Source organism: Physeter macrocephalus, chromosome 14 (genome assembly GCF_002837175.3).
Source record: "Physeter macrocephalus isolate SW-GA chromosome 14, ASM283717v5, whole genome shotgun sequence".
Taxonomy (NCBI): domain Eukaryota; kingdom Metazoa; phylum Chordata; class Mammalia; order Artiodactyla; family Physeteridae; genus Physeter; species Physeter macrocephalus.
This window is the reverse complement of record NC_041227.1, coordinates 62,394,555-62,415,125: the sequence shown is the minus strand read 5'-3', so window position 1 is coordinate 62,415,125 and position 20,571 is coordinate 62,394,555. Positions and strand designations below refer to the sequence as shown.

General features: G+C 39.1%; 2 protein-coding genes across 2 annotated transcripts in view; one reads left to right on the top strand and one right to left on the bottom strand.

The window, feature by feature from the left end:
* PDZD9 (PDZ domain containing 9) overlaps positions 1 to 5,134 on the top strand; it is a 19,507-nt gene extending 14,373 nt beyond the window's left edge. Inside the window, exon 4 of the mRNA XM_028499782.2 lies at positions 3,465 to 5,134. Within this exon, the coding sequence (XP_028355583.1) occupies positions 3,465 to 3,861 (397 nt within the window). The 3' untranslated portion in view covers positions 3,862 to 5,134. The remainder of the gene's footprint in view (positions 1 to 3,464) is intronic.
* Positions 5,036 to 20,571, bottom strand: part of UQCRC2 (ubiquinol-cytochrome c reductase core protein 2) — a 31,070-nt gene continuing 15,534 nt past the window's right edge. The window contains exons 8-13 of the mRNA XM_024123463.3: positions 15,223 to 15,376; positions 14,719 to 14,918; positions 11,307 to 11,387; positions 9,212 to 9,288; positions 6,725 to 6,878; positions 5,036 to 5,306 (exon numbers count right to left, since the gene is read on the bottom strand). Of these exons, the coding sequence (XP_023979231.1) occupies positions 5,223 to 5,306; positions 6,725 to 6,878; positions 9,212 to 9,288; positions 11,307 to 11,387; positions 14,719 to 14,918; positions 15,223 to 15,376 (750 nt within the window). The 3' untranslated portion in view covers positions 5,036 to 5,222. The remainder of the gene's footprint in view (positions 5,307 to 6,724; positions 6,879 to 9,211; positions 9,289 to 11,306; positions 11,388 to 14,718; positions 14,919 to 15,222; positions 15,377 to 20,571) is intronic.

The following is a 20,571-nucleotide window of genomic DNA, read 5'->3' as shown; positions in this document are numbered from 1 at the left end:
CAGACATAGAGAATGGACTTGAGGACACGGGGAGGGGGAAGGGTAAGCTGGGATGAAGTGAGAGAGTGGCATGGACATATATACACTACCAAATGTAAAATAGATAGCTAGTGGGAAGCAGCTGCATAGCACAGGGAGATCAGCTCGGTGCTTTGTGACCACCTAGAGGGGTGGGATAGGGAGGGTGGGAGGGAGATGCAAGAGGGAGGAGATATGGGGATATATGTATATGTATAGCTGATTCACTTTGTTATAAAGCAGAATCTAACACAACATTGTAAAGCAATTATACTCCAATAAAGATGTTAAAAAAAAACCTCCTTGATTTCTGTGGTTTCTATTAGTATCCATAAATTAATAATTTTCAAATTGTATTATCTCCAAACTTGTATAAACACCCACTTGATATCTGCATTTGTATGTATCATAAACCCCTCAAACTCATTATGCCTAAAATCAAAAGCCAGCTTGCCACTGTCCTAGTGGAAGAACACTCACATAGTCAAACAAGTCAGAAATTTACAGGTTGTGCTTGATTTCTCCATCTCCCTTTTCTTTTCTTTTCTTTTTTTTTTTTTTTTGTGCGGTACACGGGGCTCTCACTGTCGTGGCCTCTCCCGTTGCGGAGCACAGGCTCCGGACACGCAGGCTCAGCGGCCATGGCTCACCGGCCTAGCCGCTCCGCGGCATGTGGGATCTTCCCAGACCAGGGCACAAACCCATGTCCCCTGCATCGGCAGGCGGACTCTCAACCACTGCGCCACCAGGGAAGCCCTCCCTTTTCTTTAAGTGACAAATTCAGTGCTCTGATGCAAGAGTGGTCCTTATTAATTCTGACCAGATTCCTGACCACTAGTTGCTTCAGCTGTGCACCTTTGCTTACTGGGATGGGCTCAAAGAAATATGGCTAGGGACTTTACTAAGACTAAAAAATGGCCCATATTCCATAGACTAATATTAGAGTCCAACTTGTGACCCTAGGAACTGATATGGCCAGCAGATGTGCTTTGCTTGTCTCCTTCAGTGTTTTAAACACTGTAGAGAGAAAGGATAGGTAGGGGGGGCTTTTCCAGGGGGCAGTAATACGCTATTTCTTGACCTGGGCAGTAGCTACCAAGGTAAATAAGTTTTTTCATTCAACTTTTTTGCATTTTTCTGTGTTTCAAAAAAATTTTTAATGAAAAAATATTTGAATCGCTAAATTTACGAATCTAAGATTTCACGCAAAGAGTCTTTCTCTCTGGTTTCTCCTGAAAAAACTAAAAGATGGGCTTGCATTCCCACATGGTGACAGTGGACTAGAGCTGGGCAGTTGTCCCCTTCAGATGAGGTACAGATTGGGGAAAAAATTCCCAATAACTAAACCAGTCCTGATTTGATTAAAAATCATTAATGATAATAGTGATAACTGCTTACTATGTGGTGGGCACTGCTTTACAAGCATTATACCATTTAATCCTCATGCCAATTCTTTTTATTTATCCTCATTTTACAGATAAGAAAACTGAAGCCAATAGAGTGTATAAACTTGCCAGAGGCCACAGGGCTAAGTGGTATATGTCTGTTTCCAGAGCAGCAATGTCCAATAAGAACTTTTTGTGATAGTGGAAATGTTCTGTATCTGCGTTATCCCATGTGGTAGCCACTAGCCATAGGTGGCTACTAACTCCTGAAATGTGAAGACTTGTAACTGAGGAATTTTAAATTTTATTCAAGTTTAACCAGTTTAAATTTAGCAGCCACACGTAGCTGGTGGACCTTGTACTGGGGAGTTCAGCTCCCGAACCTGAACTCTTAACCATTCGCTTATAGAACAACTACGTTCTAAGCACAGAGTTTGGGATTCAGAATATTAAAAATCTAAGGATGGCAGACTGACCGTTCAAAAGCAAACAGAGAACAGCACAACTTAAGTATGATGCTAAAATCCACAAACTTAGGGACAATGTCAATCATGTTCTAATCCCTTTCTTAATTAAGCAAAGTGCTTATAGCTAAGGCATTTTAGCATCTTATGTGGAAGGGGGCGGGGAAGGGGCAGAAGTGGAAGGAAAAGGCTTATTTGGTATGACTTCCTTCAGGAGCAAATAGCACTGTGTGCACAACGGAGAGAATACTCCATATGATGCTCTGGGCAGGCCTAGTCGTATAAAAACTGTTTCCAGCTAACCCTGACCTCTGCTGGCTTGTGGCGTTACTATCTAATGCAGCTCAATAAGAACCTGGCTCTGCCACCTGTCCTTGATGGTTATCTAATACAGTTACAAAGGATGTCCTTTGCACTCTGAAGGCAAACTGTTCTAATCCTGAGATCTGAATCTCCTTGCACACACTAAATCAAGGATCAAAAGAAAATAGTACAATTAAGACTAGCAGCCCTTAGTAAAATTGACTCCATACCAAATGTCATTTCCAGAAGAGATAAACTTTAGGAAACACTTCAAAAGCTTAGGAGCAAATAAAACAGGCAGGCCTCCAAGGATGTTAGTGAAAACACCAGTAAGTCTGATAGCTTGGAGGGACTGGGGTAGGGAAGAAAACTATTTCCTATTAGCAGGACAGAAAGTAACCGAGGTTCATAATTACAAAGGTCTGGTTTTGGATCTGCGGGCAAATCCAGCACCAGAATGAGGGGTAGCAGGTAACAGACAGCATTTGTTCAGGAAAATAATAGCAGGTGCACGTGCTGCCATTAGAATAGTTCAAGAAACCTGTTGTTGACAAATTACAAAAAAAAAAAGTCTTTACAAGTTTTTGGATGGCAACAGCAAGGTGGAATAGTGAATGATGAGACATCTGGATAGAAGGGTGCTCTACAGATCCACATATGTAAACCCAAATGAGAAGCAAAGAATGATGCTCAGGGGAGGAAAAAAAACAGACTCAGATTAGCATATTGAAGACCTTTGAGGGCCATTATTTCTGGACGTCCCCTTGGAAATCAGTAATATTCTGTTATTGCTGACCCCATGTGACCCATGAAAACTGAGTTCTGTGGAGGAGATGGCCACATTGACCTGTCATTCTGTGTGAAGTGAAATTAACCCACCATTAAGGCCTGCTAATATTCTGGTCAATAGTCTGGCTTAAATCTGTGCAAAGCTTTTTAAAGTAATGTGAAATAATTTAGGGCAGAATTTGATTTCCATTTAGGAATGGAAACAAATTTAAAGGTAATTTTTTTTTTGGCCACATCTCACGGCTTGTGGGATCTCAGTTCCCCTACCAGGGATTGAACCTGTGCCCTCGGCAGTGAAAGTTCGAGCCCTAACCACTGGACTGCCAGGGAATTCCCTAAAGGTAATTTTAAAAAGAGAAAATTTTCAATAACACAGAAAGGTAGTGTTAAAGCTAAATTGTATTCTTTCTTTTACGAACCAAAGCAGGCTGTAAGACATCTCTTAGATGATAATGAATGTTCAGACATTAAGAATCCATTTCATTCACTATTCTTTTCATTTCAGCACAACAAAGAAAACTGAGGAGGCAAAAGATGACTCTTTCACAAGCAGTGATGACGATGAAGATGCAGTTTTAGATCAAAGACTTAAGTACTATAAATATCCACGGTCCACTGGGCATTACCCTGCAAGGAGACCAATGTCTATCTCCAGAGAATGGCATGGATATAAAAAGAAGAACTGTACTATTAGTGTAGGAAAAGACATTAACTGTGATGTGATGATTCACAGAGACCACAAGAAAGAAGTGAGAGACCCTTCTCCATACTGGACAATGGTGAAGCAAGGCAATGAAAGCTCCTCCTCCTCCTCGGCCTCCTCTACCTCAGATGCATTTTGGCTCGAAGACTATGCCCATGTTGAAAAGGGCAAGAGTGAACCTGTATCAAAAGTTGGTTAGGCAGCAGTTTGCAAATCTGTGACCACAGGAGCATTTGTCTTGAAAACACCCATTTTTTGTGCATTGCCATGTATACGTTTGCTATACTTACAGGAATATGTGCAGACTTAACATTTCTCTTTCACGAGTGTGTTGTAAAGCCTTTAGAGACCTTCTTCAATGTGATATCCAAAGACTTCCTTGAGGTTTCACAGGCCTCACAATTATTCAGATCCTTAAGACCCTCCTTTCTGAGAAGAATGTCTCATCTTTTAGAAAATGCAGCAGAGGAACCCAGTATCAGAATGTGTAAACACAGTAGAGAATTTTACTCTTTAAGGTATCACATTTTACTTTTAGTTTCTGGTTTGTAAACTTCAAGTGCCCTACCTAAAAGAAATGAGAGATTTTTGCCTAGTTGTTCACATTAGTTTTTTTCCCCCTTTTCAGCCCCACTTTTACTTTTTTTAAAAAAATGTTTATTTATTTATTTGGCTGCACTGGGTCTTAGTTCTGGCATGTGGGATCTTAGTTGCGGCATGTCGGATCTTTCATTGTGGTGTGCAGGCTCAGTAGTTGCAGCACAAGGGCTCTCTAGTTGTGGTGCATGGGCCCTAGAGCACTCAGGCTTAGTTGCCCCACAGCATGTGGGATCTTAGCTCCCCGACCAGGGATCGAACCCGTGTCCCCTGCATTGGAAGGTGGATTCTAAACCACTGGACCACCAGGGAAGTCCCCCTACTGCTACTTTGAATGTTGGGTTGATAGTTAATTACTTGAAAGAGATAGGACAGAAACAGATGAGGGAGAAGACAAGGAAAAAAACCCACAAAATTCTGCCACAGTGAAGATAAACATAAAATGAAGCAGTGCGAATACAGGATATGACTGGTAGGGAATTTATACTTTTCACAAATAACTCTTTCGCAAAAAAAGGCAAAAAAGGGGGTAAAACCCAGACCATCTAATTATTCTTACCCAAGAAGACAGACTTTTAACTGCATTTATCTTAAAAAGCCACCAAAAACAATCTGGAAATAGTTACTCTGCTAGCCACTTAGCCTTAATTTTTAACAGTTTCTCATGCTTCTGTACTTTATTATTATATTCCTGTTCTCCTTTAAAGCATCTAAAACAAAAACTCAGCATATAACAAATACTTGTTGATTAACTGATTAGGAAAAACGCCAAGAAAAACATTTAAACAGACTGTTTTATTGACTTTAGGTCAGCTGGGAACAATTACCTGCATTTATGCTTTATGATATTTCAATTCATTGGAAAAAAAGATAAATGTTACATTAGAGACTTTTCACTTTCATATACTTGCTGCTCTGGGTTCAGAAAATGTTCAGCTCTTTCCTGAAATACGTGTTTCAGTACTACAACTCATCAACGAAAGGTGTATGCCCCAAATTTCCACTTGCTGCCATTGACTTCCGGCCAGAAACAAACTTCTTTGCAGCCTTTAAGTAAACAAACAAAATAAGACAGAAAGTTAATAGAAATAACCAAGTAGATAAACTTCTGTTCCTTTGAGTATTTCATCCTATGTGTGACTGAGCAAGTGTGGTGCTCTAAATATGAGCGTAGCTGTTAAAGAGGGAAAAGGAAAACCCTTCTGACGTTGCAAAATAGGGCAGAGTCTCCTTGAGCAGAGCTGTACTTCCCTGCTTTGGTATTGCAATGGCAAATAGTCTAAGTCAATAAAAATAAACTGATTGTTAACTTAAAAGTTACACTTTTTATCCTAGTATTCTTTATGCCGCTACTTTGAGTCCAAAGGCTGGTTGTTTAGGTTAAGTGCAATACCATGAGGAGCAGTCCCACATTATCTGAGGTCAGCTTTTTTTTTTAATAAAGAGACAGTGTTGGGCTTCCCTGGTGGCGCAGTGGTTGAGAGTCCGCCTGCCGATGCAGGGGACACGGGTTCGTGCCCCGGTCTGGGAAGATCCCACATGCCGCAGAGCGGCTAGGCCCGTGAGCCATGGCCGCTGAGCCTGCGCGTCCGGAGCCTGTGCTCCGCAACGGGAGAGGCCACAACAGTGAGAGGCCCGCGTACTGCAAAAAATAAATAAATTAATTAATTAAAAAAAAAAAAAGACAGTGTTGCAGGCAGCTGAGTTGGACTCACATGATAGTATGGTATATAAGATGAGGACTGCCATTTGGAAGAGTATGTAATGATGAACTTATGGGCCAAGTGAAATCAAGTCAGGGTTACTATCTTAAAATAGCCTGCTTCTTTTTTCTATCCCCAAGGGGAGACCCCTTGGTGAGAAGATGGTTAAGACCTCGACCATGGAAGGGGAGTTGGCATTTTTAATACAGAAAGGACTGATTTGGGGTTCATTCTGTAGTTCATGTACTTGTTAGGCATAGCAGGGAATACAGAGGTATAAGACATAGTCCTTGCCCTCAAAACAACTCAATTTTATAGGAAACAATATATGTGAAAAAAAAATAGAGCAAGGGCAGGAGAAGGTCTTAGGTTGAGAAGACTAAAGAAAATCTTGAGATGGTAGGTCGTGAAAGATTGGCAGGATAGAGAGTTTATTTCTTAGGAGTGAGGAGGAAAATACCAAACTCGACAATTAGGTTAAATCGTATGAAACTGCCAATATTTGACTCTTCTTGACCTTTAAGAATTTAAAATGGTTTAACCTAATGGTAATTTAGTTGCATGAGGAAGATACATCACCCTGAGTTGACAAGGAAGCTATCTGCAGATATGGGGATGAGCCCTTCTGCCTCCACACCAGGTACATAGGCACCAAACACCACAAGAACAGCATATACAGCCCAAGGAAGCTTACGCACTCCTTCTGAAACTGGATCATTAAGGACAAGTTATTTGATGTTAAATAAATTTTCATTTGCTTACATTTATGACATCAGCGTCAGCTACCGAGTCAATCTGCTGAAGGACTGTGGATGGCGGCACATATGAACCAGCAACTAGAGCCTGGGACCCAACTTCATCCAGGAAACCCTCAGAAGACTCCACTGACATTAGGTACCCAGCTTTCAGCTTGTTCCTGTCCAATAAAAGGTGTGTAACTAAGGCAGACGCCAGTTTTATAGAGCAAGGCAAAGTATGTTCCCAAACCCTTAAACATGTTTGGGTAAATACGCAAACTAACAGCTTTGAAATCTTACAGTGCTAAAGGTCTCCATTCTATTTCTTCAACTCACCAACTATTTTAGATACATTTTTGGTGATGATTTTAGGCATCTCTATTAAAGAACATCCCAGCCGGGTTCGCGCCCCGGTCTGGGAGGATCCCGCATGCCGCGGAGCGGCTGGGCCCGTGAGCCGTGGCCGCTGGGCCTGCGCGTCCGGAGCCTGTCCTCCGCAACGGGAGAGGCCACAGCAGAGGGAGGCCCACATACCACACACACACACACACACAAAAAAAAAGAACATCCCTATGTGGGCTCTTTTCACTGTCCCTTTAGCAGAATGCTGTGTGCTGATCACACACACAAAAAAAAAAAGAACATCCCTATGTGGGCTCTTTTCACTGTCCCTTTAGCAGAATGCTGTGTGCTGATAATATAACTTCCCTTAACCCCACCCCCAGCCCATTTGTGTGCTGGGATTTGTCTCACTGAGGGTAGGGCAAGTGGGGAAGGACAGTATAGGTCCTATAAGTCCCTGTAGCTTAAATATGGGCACAAAAACATCAATTTGAAATAAAACAAAATCCAATTCATAATTATCCCAGAAAGAAATTGATGTTCAATAAGGCACTTGAGTTATTTAACTCAAACTAATCTCCTTGGCACTCTGTAGCAAGACTTCCGTTTAAACAGAATTACAATTTAATGTAACAATTTTACCATACTGTCCGCATAACTGAAAAAAGATTTTACCTGCAATAAACTTTACCAAGTGATTATTAGTTTGTCCCTTCAGCAATGACACCTCACTTCCTCTCTTTCACTATAGGAAGACTAAGAACCTTACAAAAAAAGTATAAACTCCATCAAAATGGCAGAAAATAAATATATCTTGACATTAATAACCAAAATTCCATTTTCTAAATGTTGCTGTACCTGGTAAGAACTGTGCTACACTTATTAAGAAAATACATTTTCTTAAATAAATTAGATTTGAAACAGATTTCTCCTAAGCTTATCCATTGTTTCTATTATAAGGTTTGTTTCTGATGCAATCATGCAGAGCTGCATCCTATCGATCCTTGGTTCCATGTATACAATATTTAATAAATTGTGTTGTACTTATTTGAGAGATGCACTTCTTAGTGTGTTCAGTATAACAAAAGTAACAATACTAATGAGAACAGAAATGGTAAAAGACTGTTCCCTCCTGGGTTGTAATTCACCCTGTCATATTTCCTTTGTGGGCAATACTAAATGATCATGAAGACCTCCAGAGTTTTAGGATTCACATTCTGAATTGTCCTAAATGGATGGAGTCAAATTTAAATGTTTTAAACTCCTGTATGAAAATGCAAGCTGATTTCCAACTCTGTCCAAAGTCTGTCTCTTTTAGAGAAACTCCCAGAGCTAGTGAGTTAAGAGGTGTTGTTAGCACTTTCAATGAGGACAGTGGGAATTTAAAAATCACCAAATAGGAGACAGATATTGCAATCTTTTAATCAGATATATTTTTTGGTCTATCAAATCAGTAAAGAGGAAAAAGTTGCCAATGGTTATGGTAGAACAGGCACTCTCATATATACTGACGATGTGCTTATCAACTGGTAAAACCTTTCAACATTGTGACTCCAAAATATAAAAATAAAAATACTACATAAACAGAAACATATATTTTAATGCACAGCCTTTCATTATGTTTATAACTCTTGCCCCAGTTGCGAATCTATACCAAGAAAGTAATATGAAATACAAAAATGTTTTAAAACCCAAAGATATCCTTTATAGTTTATAATTTCCAACTGCCAACTTGTTGAAAATGTCCAACAAGTATATTTTGACACACCAATTAAAATTGTTTATGACAAATTTTTAGTAATAAAAATAAATGGAATAAATGCAAACAGCATTATAATGTTAAAAAAAGAGAAGAATCATTGGTAGGGAATGAAAAATAATTTTTGTCTTTCTTTGTGTTTGTAATTTTCAATTTCTACAATAAACACTAATAAGTATTATTTATTAACAAGTATATATACAATATTAACAATTATGTTTAAAAATGGTCAAGAAAATAATCAAAATGTTAACAATTATATCTCTAGGGGGTAGGAGTATATTTCCCTTTCCTTTTAAATACTTTTCTGTACCTTTCAATCCTTTTGTGTATTTATTACAGTAGTGTTGTAACTAGAAAAAATACAACTTTCAAATAATTGAAACATGAAACATTAATATTAAAACTTACTTGGCAACTTGGACATCTGTATTAGAAAGGTTTCCTTGAGCAACTGTTTTTACTTGGTTATAGGCAGCCTTGATAACCTAGGATAAACAAGTAAAAGCTGGTCATCTTTGATCAGTGCCAAAGTCTGCTGCAGCATTCAAATGCTCCTCTACTGAGGCAAAAACAAAAGATGGAAGGTTAGTTCCAGAGAAACAGTATAGTGTCCGTTTGGAATTCTTAAGTCACTACGTGCTGCTTACTCTTCCAATGTTCCATAAAGCAGCTGTTTGTACAATATCCAAGTGGCCAAGTTTCTTAACAAACATTAAGTGGCAGAGGGCAGAGGATGGCAGTAGGGTTTAGGAAAAGAAAACTCAGGGATTTATAATTGCCTACAAAGAATAAGCACCTCAAAATTTTCCCAAAACTCTCAAAGTATCATGTAATTAATACTGCTATCTCTTACTATTCACTAAGAAAAAAGTAGTAATCCATACACAGCCAATTGGTAAAGCCTGTCCATACCTGGAGTGCTAGAGTCATGAAGGAATCAAGTTCTAGTGATGTGGGTGGGTACTTGGTAAATATATGTTGAATAAATAAATTAATAATAAACCTGGCCCATAATTTTCTCCATCCCAACCCTGGCACCATTCTGGGTCTGCTACTTACTGTTCTTCCTAATCACCTAAACTCTAGGACCTTCATTTCCCTTCCAGGTGAGCTACCCATTTCCATAGCCATATCCCAGACCTGCACATAACCTAGATCTGACCTACCTCTGAAATCCTCAATTCCAAGACCTCTGGCCTAAGTCTTTAATCATGGTATCCTTATCTTCCATTTTATCAACATCTCTAGTTCCTTGATTTGTCCACTTTCAATCGATCAGGTCCCCCTGGCTTCACTTCTTTAGCCTAAATCCATGAATCATCTCTTCAATCACTCTTGCCAGTGTTTCCAACTTCCTGCCATCTTTTCATACTTCTGACCTGCCTACTTTGCAGGATTCCAGCCTGGGATCAACCCTACTGCCTGCCTCCTCCATTTCTGCATTAGGCTAGACGTCTTGACTGTACTATGAATTTGTGGTCACTTATCTCAAGGAGACATCTGTACTGCTGTTATGCTCATTCTGTGTGCATCTAGCCACCCATCTGTCCCAAACCTCATTACTTTCTTTAAACTCTCCTCCCCTCTTATTCTCAAAACATGACTTAGCCTCCTACCTCACCAGGGATGTACTTCCTCATCTTCCCGACATCCTCGTCTCCCATCAGCCTTTGTGTCCAAGGCTAAAATGTCCGATTGTACTTTGGATCCTGCTTGCTCTTGCTTCTTCAGACTTGATCCATCTATAATTTATCTCCTATATTTGCTCTAATTTTCTTTCCTTTCAGTGTGAATGTCTCTTCCTACTTAATCTCTCAGTGGAAACTCTCCTAAAACTACCACCCACCTCCTTACAAGTCTAAGCTCCACCTGCCTGCACCAACTTTGTATTTCTTTCTTCCCATTCATTCCTTAATATTATAAACTTTAGTTCACTTCCAATACTCTGATAAAAACTGATAGTATCACCAATATTATCCTAGTTTTCTAAAACTACCAGACCTCTCTGTGGTAACTAAAGGGATGTTAATCCAGAGTAGATCGAAACAGTGTTAACCATTCTCTTTCCTGGCCTCCAAACGTGCCAGTTTCTCTTCTTTTTCTTTGTTTTTTTTGGCCATTTTCCTTAGCTCGACCTTCAGTTTCCTTCTCCAACCTTTCACATGTAACCCTGACTTCATCACACCCTTTATAATGAGGACTCCCAGTATACATCTTGGCCTTGACCTCAACTGAGTTCTTCATTTAGATATCCCAGAGACAACTCAATGCCACATGTCCACACAAAACGAAAATACCAAGGAAACATTTCCTCCCTCTTTTCTGGAAGCATCAGTATATGCGTTTTTCATTTTTAACTTTCCTCCACAGCAGATAACACTTTAATGATATTACACTATACAGAACTCTGATAAATCATGGCATTCAAACATTCCATGTTCCTACTAAAAATATGTTAATGGGGGAAAAAAATCTTGTGAGAATTGATGAGTTTGCAACTTACATCTCCAGCAGCTGCAGCCTGCGAGATAGTGTAAATCCCAAAGAGTCCAGAATCTGAGTAACTGGCATTAAAAGCAGAAACCTGAAAATATAATGAAACTTTACTGTATGTCATTCTACCAGGTAAAACAGGGCACAATTTCCCTAAGGCTGTCTAGACAAAAACGTATACCTTCACAGTATAAGCAAAGACATGGATTAATATTTCACTTATTAAGGACTGAAGTGTTCTATATACAGGTTACCTCTTTCACAACTGTAATGTTTTAACTTTCCTCATTTAACTCTTTCTAAAACGACGGCTCACTCTCCTTGGTATTTTCTAACCTTTTGATGATTAAAAGTTAATGCAAACATTAACTTGTGAACATTACTACTGTAGATTCAGTACAGCTGAGTGGTATAAATCATGGGCTTTGGCATTAGACAAACCTGCTTTCTTTCCTCTGTTGTTGGTGGTGACTTCCTTTTCACCAATTCGCTTTCACTTCTCCTATAGACTAAAGTTAAAGGGTTAGGAAAAAAATTTCTGCTTAGTATCTATTATTCAGATGTCCAAGGGAGCAAGAAGTTTAGCCTCTGGAAAACAGGGGTATTTCTGTCTATAGTCTGAGTAGAGTGTTAAGTTCCTTAAGGTGGACGTGACACCCCAGTAAAGTGCTTTTCAGTGTTTATGTGGACCATTTACATTAAGGATCACTTGAGTTGTTATTAAAAATGTAGACTTTCAGGTTCCTACAACAGATCTACTCACTCAGATCACTAAAGATGCAGTCTGGGATTCCGAATTTTAAACTAGTGTTCCAGATGAAGTTTGAAAACCATTGGTTCGGCCCATATGAAGCATACAAAGATATGCACTTCAATCACCTGAAGTTTAATTATAATTCTGAGACTAACAAGTCATCCTCCAAATTTCTGGCCAAATTCTGAAGTAGGAATTTCTATTAAATTTTTTTTTTTTTTGGTGGATTTATCTTTTAAATTTATTTATTTATTTATTTTTGGCTGCATGCGGGTTTCCTCTAGTTGCGGAGAGCGGGGGCTGCTCTTCATTGTGGTGCCTGGGCTTCTAATTGCGGTGGCTTCTCTTGTTGCGGAGCATGGCTCTAGGTGCGCGGGCTTCAGTAGTTGTGGTGTGCAGGCTCAGTAGTTGTGGCTCGCAGGCTCTAGAGTGCGGGATCAATAGTTGTGGCGCATGGGCCTAGTTGCTCCGCGGCATGTGGGATCTTCCCGGACCAGGGCTTGAACCCGTGTCCCCTGCATTGGCAGGAGGATTCTTAACCACTGCACCACCACGGAAGTCCCAGGAATTTCTATTATATTATGTCACTGGATTAGATTAAACTCCAACTACCCAAAGTATCATTAACACTCAATGGTGAAGAGTAAAGCATGAAGAAAAGAAAACAGAGTAGACCATGAACCAGGAGAAAGAAAATCTGGAGGAAATCTAATTTAGGACTAGGACTAATTTAAGATAATGGTTTTTGGGAGTTCCCCGGTGGTCCAGTGGGTAAGACTCTGAGCTGCAGGGGGCCTGGGTTCGATCCCTGGTAGGGGAACTAGATCCCATGTGCATGCCGCAATTAAGAAGCCCGCATGCTGCAACTAAAAGATCCCGCATGCTACAACTAAACATGCCACAATGAAGATCCCACGTGCCACAACTATGACCTGGTGCAGCCAAAATAAATAAACTTAAAAAAGAAAAATAAGATAATGGTTTTCAAACTGTGCTCCAGGGAACCCTAAGGTTCTGTACAGAAGATTCCAAGGGTTTCACTGTCAAGTAAGCGACCAGGGCTTGAACCCGTGTCCCCTGCATTGGCAGGAGGATTCTTAACCACTGCACCACCACGGAAGTCCCAGGAATTTCTATTATATTATGTCACTGGATTAGATTAAACTCCAACTACCCAAAGTATCATTAACACTCAATGGTGAAGAGTAAAGCATGAAGAAAAGAAAACAGAGTAGACCATGAACCAGGAGAAAGAAAATCTGGAGGAAATCTAATTTAGGACTAGGACTAATTTAAGATAATGGTTTTTGGGAGTTCCCCGGTGGTCCAGTGGGTAAGACTCTGAGCTGCAGGGGGCCTGGGTTCGATCCCTGGTAGGGGAACTAGATCCCATGTGCATGCCGCAATTAAGAAGCCCGCATGCTGCAACTAAAAGATCCCGCATGCTACAACTAAACATGCCACAATGAAGATCCCACGTGCCACAACTATGACCTGGTGCAGCCAAAATAAATAAACTTAAAAAAGAAAAATAAGATAATGGTTTTCAAACTGTGCTCCAGGGAACCCTAAGGTTCTGTACAGAAGATTCCAAGGGTTTCACTGTCAAGTAAGCCTTCTAAACTTCTTTAAAAGCAAAAACTTTTGTGTTGGGCATTGAAGCTGGGAAATGGCACTGATGTAAAAGGCTTCAGTGCTTAAAAAAAAAAAAAAAGTCTGACACTACCACTAAAGTATTAAACAGAGGAATAAAAAGAGAAGATAACTGATTTTAATTTTCACCATTAAGCGTCAAATGGCCAAAGACTTACTGAGGCATAAACCTACCTGTGCCATGTACTATTGCTGAAATTATGAACGAGACTTAATCCTACAATTTAGTACATTTGTTACTTTTTAAAGATATCATTGAAGGTCACACGGGGCATTACACTGGGCAAACTACCGTCACTCATTAAATATTTTGCCGGTTGACATTTTACATTCTCTTGAGTGTCATTATTTTGAAAGCTTTAGCACTTTCCTCATTGTCATAAAAAGGTGTCTTCTAAGGCAACATAACTTTTGGTTATGGTTAAATGTCATTTTTCTCTTTTAACTTAATCTCAAGCTGGAAGAGCAGGTCTGTAAGTAATTTCTTGCTGTATATCTTGCACACTGGTTGGAAAACATGAAGAGCAGTGAAATTCAGGAAGTAGCCACAAGAATAGAAGGGGACAGAAGAAATCAGAAAAAAAGACTAACTGGAATGTTTAATATCTAAAACTTTATTCTAAAGGGAACTGAAGTGTGAATTTCTGACTTTTTAAGCATTCAATTCTTCTTTTTATATTAGAATAACAGTAAGTTTTTGATAGATCCATTAAGGTACTAAAATTAAGCCTGGCTGCCTCTTCAATTCTACAAAGATTTTCTTTGTGTTCATCTTAACTTTATTTTTTTTTTTTGGCCACACCGCATGGCATGCGGGATCTTAGTTCCCTGACCAGGGATAGAACCCATGCCGCCTGCAGTGGAAGCGCGCTGAGTCTTAACCACTGGACCACCAGAGAAGTCCCTCATCTTAAATTTTAAAAGCAGATTAACATTAAGAGCAAGTTATCAGGACTACATCGTAAACACTGAGACTGTGAAAACAAAAGGAGAGATATCAACTGTTCAGACTCACATCAAATGGCTGGTGAATTCCCTTGGCAACAGCTTGGTATAGAGAGCTGGTAGCATTGCTGCCCCTCTTAACATGTGGTCCAGCACCGAGGACATGCTGGAGAACACTAAATGCATTTGCTTCTGCACTTCCTGCAGCAGCACTTTCTGCTACAAGAGCAGCATGGACGAGACTGTCTCCATTCTGTTCTCGAATTTCACCTGGGGCCAGGTAAGGCAAGAGCAAAGAAATTGGCTTTTGGTTTTATTCTTCAATATTCTCTACAACACAGTATTAACCCATTAAGATTAAGCTTTTCCCTGGCCTGGTGCTCTCCTTGCTATCCTGCCCTTCCCCCAACACATACACAAACATGTTTAATACATAACACTCAAGCAATCTAATTCTTTCTTTCCACATTGATACTATTTGGTAGTAAATAATCAGGCCTATTATCCTCCAATATGCTACTGGGGGGTGAGGCGGCATCCTGGTAAATTAACCTTAATGGAACAAAACGCTTACCGCCACGGTACTTGGTCTTTGCACCAGATAAACCAAGCCCACCCCTCATGTTGAGAAACTGTTCAGCAACTTGCTTTAGAACAGGATGACTCACACCAAGTCCAATCAAAGCCATTCTTGCACTTGTAAAATGATTCTGTACATAGTCATGTAACTCATCTGGTGTCACTTTTCCAATCCTATAATCAGGACAATATAAGGAATTAGCCAAGGCATTTCGGTAAGCTGCAGCATGCAAATTTTCAATGACGTTAAGAGCAAGTTATCAGGACTACATCGTAAACACTGAGACTGTGAAAACAAAAGGAGAGATATCAACTGTTCAGACTCACATCAAATGGCTGGTGAATTCCCTTGGCAACAGCTTGGTATAGAGAGCTGGTAGCATTGCTGCCCCTCTTAACATGTGGTCCAGCACCGAGGACATGCTGGAGAACACTAAATGCATTTGCTTCTGCACTTCCTGCAGCAGCACTTTCTGCTACAAGAGCAGCATGGACGAGACTGTCTCCATTCTGTTCTCGAATTTCACCTGGGGCCAGGTAAGGCAAGAGCAAAGAAATTGGCTTTTGGTTTTATTCTTCAATATTCTCTACAACACAGTATTAACCCATTAAGATTAAGCTTTTCCCTGGCCTGGTGCTCTCCTTGCTATCCTGCCCTTCCCCCAACACATACACAAACATGTTTAATACATAACACTCAAGCAATCTAATTCTTTCTTTCCACATTGATACTATTTGGTAGTAAATAATCAGGCCTATTATCCTCCAATATGCTACTGGGGGGTGAGGCGGCATCCTGGTAAATTAACCTTAATGGAACAAAACGCTTACCGCCACGGTACTTGGTCTTTGCACCAGATAAACCAAGCCCACCCCTCATGTTGAGAAACTGTTCAGCAACTTGCTTTAGAACAGGATGACTCACACCTATTTCAAAAGAAACAAAAACAAACTAGAACCAGAATTTCTAAAACACAATTGTAAAACACTATTTTAAAAATACATCATTATACAATTCAAATATTACAGAAATAAACAATAAAGAAAATAACAGCCTCCCATAATGCCACTCTTCCAGACATACGCATTTACAGCTTTACTATATATTCATCTAGAACTTTTTCTATGCAAACATTATTATCCTTTTTTTTTTTTTTTTTTTTTTTTTTTTTTGGGAAGCCCTATTATCCTTTTTATTTTTAAAATGTGTCATTCTATTGATATTGTTTCTAACTTGTCTTTTATAATTTACATCTAAGTGAATGGACTACACCAAACATTTAATGGTTATAAAGAATTTTATTATATGGCTATACCATCATTTATTTAATCAATCTCTTCTTGAGGGACATTAGTATGCTTCTAATAGTTGGCTATTAAAACAATATGGCAATGTGCATCAAAAGATATTTTCAAAAGAGTGAAAAGATAATCCACAAAATGGGAAAAAATCTGGTAAGGATTAGTATCCAGAATATATAAAGAACTCTTATAACTCAACAATTAAAAAAAAAACACCCCAATTAAAAAATGGACAAGGGACTTTAATAAGCATTTCTCCAAATAAGATACACAGACGGCCAAAAAGCACAAAAAAATATGTTCAATGTTATCAATCACTACGGAAATGCACATCAAAACCACAATGAGACACTACTTCACACCCATTAGGATGGCCATAATCAAAGACAGATAACTAAGTGTCGATAAGGATGTGGAGAAATTGGAACCCTTGTGCACTGTTGATGGAACGTAAAATGGTTCAACTGCTTTGGAAAACAGTCTGGCAGTTCTTCAAATGGTTAAACAGAGAGATACCCTATCCTGGCAATTCTACTCCTAGGTATACACCCAAAAGAATGAAAAAGATGTTTTGTTAAAAAACTTATATATGAATGTTTATATTCATAAAAGCCAAAACATTCAGGAACAACCCAAATGTCCAGCTAATGAATGAATAACAAAATGTGGTAATGAAATATATTTTTCAGCCAGAAAAGGGAATGGAACATTGGTACATGCTACAATATGGATGGACTTTGAAAATATTATGCTAAGTGACTAAGTGAAAGAAGCCAGTTACAAAGGCTATTATTGTATAATTCCCTTTATATGAAATGTCCAGAACAGTCAGCTCTATACAGACAGAAAGGAGATTAATGGCTGCCAGAGGCAAGGAGGAGGTGGAATGAGGAGTGACTGCTAATGAGTATGGGGTTTCTTTTGGGGATGGTGAAAATGTTCTGAAATTAGATAGTGGCAATAGTTGCACAACTCTGTGAGTATACTAAAAACCACAAACTGTACACTTTAAAAGGGTGAATTTTGGGGGCTTCCCTGGTGGCGCAGTGGTTGAGAGTCCACCTGCCGATGCAGGGGACACGGGTTCATGCCCCAGTCTGGGAAGATCCCACATGCCGCGGAGCGGCTGGGCCTGCGCGTCCGGAGCCTGTGCTCCACAATGGGAGAGGCCACAACAGTGAGAGGCCCGCGTACCACAAAAAAACAAACAAATAATAAATAAAAAAATAAAAGGGTGAATTTAATGGCATGTGAATTATACCTCAATTAAGCTGTTATTTATAAAACAAATGAACAAAAACCCAATACTGAAAATAATATTCTCATGCAACTATTTTGTAAACTTGACCAAATGTTTCTGCAGGGTAAATTCTGAAAAGTAAATGCTAGGCCTAAGAGTATAAACAATTACAATTTTAATATATTAAAATAGACCTCCAGGGACTTCCGTGGTAGCACAGTGGTTAAGAATCCACCTGCTGATGCAGGGGACATGGGTTCAATCCCTGGTCCGGGAAGATCCCACATGCCGTGGAGCAACAACTACTAAGCCTGTGCACCACAACTACTGAGGCCACGTGCTTCAACTACTGAAGCCCACACGCCTAGAGCCCGGGCTCCGCAACAAGAGAAGCCACCGCAATGAGAAGCCTGCGCACCACAATGAAGAGTAGCCCCCACTCTCCACAACTAGAGAAACCCTGCGTGCAGCAACAAAGACCCAACACAGCCCAAAAAAAAAAAAAAAAAGACCTCCAAAAACATACCATTTTACACTCCCACCAATAACTTTTGAGAGTGCCTATTTCTCCATACCATGGTTAATACTAGGCAGTGTCAATGTTTTAATTTTTGTCAATTTCACAGATTAAAAATTTTTTAGTTATTACATCTTTTACAATAATTGGCCATACATACATACACACACACACACACACACACACACACACACACACACTCACTTTCCCCACGAATTGGTTGTTCATGCCCTTTGTCTATTTTTCTACTAAATTGTACTTAAAACGAAGCAAAACAAAACCAAAAGCTCTTTGTAAAAGCTCTTTGCTTCGAGAAATCTGTCCTTTGTCATAGGTTTTGCAAATACTGTAATGAATTTGAAAGCCAGTGCTTTAAAAAGTTAAATGCTGGATTCTGCTTAAAAATAAAAAAGACTAGCTATTTTTTTTTCAGAGTTGTGGAGGATTTATTTATATGCTATAAAACTGTGTTGGGGAAGTTGTATTTTTTTTAAATTTTATTGACGTATAGTTGATTTACAATGTTGTGTTAATTTCTGCTATAAAGTGACTCAGTTATACATATATATATTCTTTTTCATATTCTTTTCCATTATGGTTTATCACAGGATATTGAATATAGTTCTCTGTGCTATACAGTGGGACCTTGTTGTTTATCCATTCTACATATAATAGTTTGCACCTACTAATCCCAAACTCCCAATCCTTCCCTCCCCCATCCCCCTCCCCCTTGGCAACCACAAGTCTGTTCTCTATGTGAGTCTGTTTCTATTTCATAGATATGTTCACTTGTGTTGGATTTTAGATTCTATGTATAAGTGATATATGGTATTTGTCTTTCTCTTTCTGACTTACTTCACTTAGCATGATAATCTCTACGTCCATCCATGTTGCTGCAAATGGCATTATTTCATTCTTTTTAATGGCTGAGTAATATTCTATCGTATATATATGTACCACATCTTCTTTATCCATTCTTCTGTCAATGGACATTTAGGTTGTTTCCATGAAAGACTAGCTATTAAAATCCTATCACATACTGACTTTCTGACATAAACAGAGGATGAGCTCTGAAACTCTGTTCAATCCTGTGTTCACATAATTATAGCTTAAAGGACTACTCTTTTTTTTTTAATGACTCACATTGAGACAGTGAAACAATACTTTTATTCATAACTATAAGTGCAACATTTAAGAGTAGCACATCTTAGAGTTTCTCTTTTTTTCAATTAACCACTTTCTAGAATGAGGCAGAACAACATAATGGAGAATTGTATAATCAGAATTTAAGAAAATACCCAAGTGAGTATATTATAAATTGAGGCTGGTTACCTATACAGTGACAGAATTACAATGCACTGGAAAGGTGTCCCATCCCCTACCACACCAAATTATAAAGGAAAAGTCAGCAGCCTCAGTGAATTTTCTGACTATCTACCACTTTCTCTGGGAGCCAAGGACCATGGAACTGTAAATTATCTAGATATCGATCTACATATAACTATAAAAGATGTATATATATATATATATATATATATATATATAGTCAGTTACATATGATAGTACCTGATTTTACAGAGTTTCAAGGATAATTCTACCTCCTCATTGAATAAGTTAGTCACATGTTTCACTATCTGCCAAATCATACTTTTTTTTTAACTGAAGATTTACAATGTTGTGTTAGTTTCTGGTATACAGCAGAGTGATTCAGTTATAAATATTCTTTTCCATTATGGTTTATTACAGGATATTGAATATAGTCTCCTGTGCTATACAATAGGATCCTGTTGTTTATCCATTCTATATATAACAGTTTATATCTGCTATTCCCAAACTCCCAATCCAACTCTCCCCTGTCCCCCTCCCCGTTGGCAACCAAAAGTCTGTTTTCTATGTCCGTGACTTAAAAAACTAGTCTTAAAAGAAGCAAACTGACATGCAGGCAATTCCCAACTTACCAAGTCCAATCAAAGCTATTCTTGCACTTGTAAAATGATTCTGTACATAGTCATGTAACTGAGGAAGTAAAAACATTTATTAGGTTATATTGGTATAAATATAAAAAGCTATAAAAACGTGAAACCGCAGTTCAGCAGAAGATAAATACTCAGGCTTAAAAGCTGCTATAATGAACTACAAGGGACTACTTAGTACTGAATTAAACTGAGCTTTTAAAAACCATTGCTGGGCTTCCCTGGTGGCGCGGTGGTTGAGAGTCCGCCTGCTGATGCAGGGGACACGGGGTCGTGCCCCGGTCCGGGAAGATCCCACATGCCGCCGAGCGG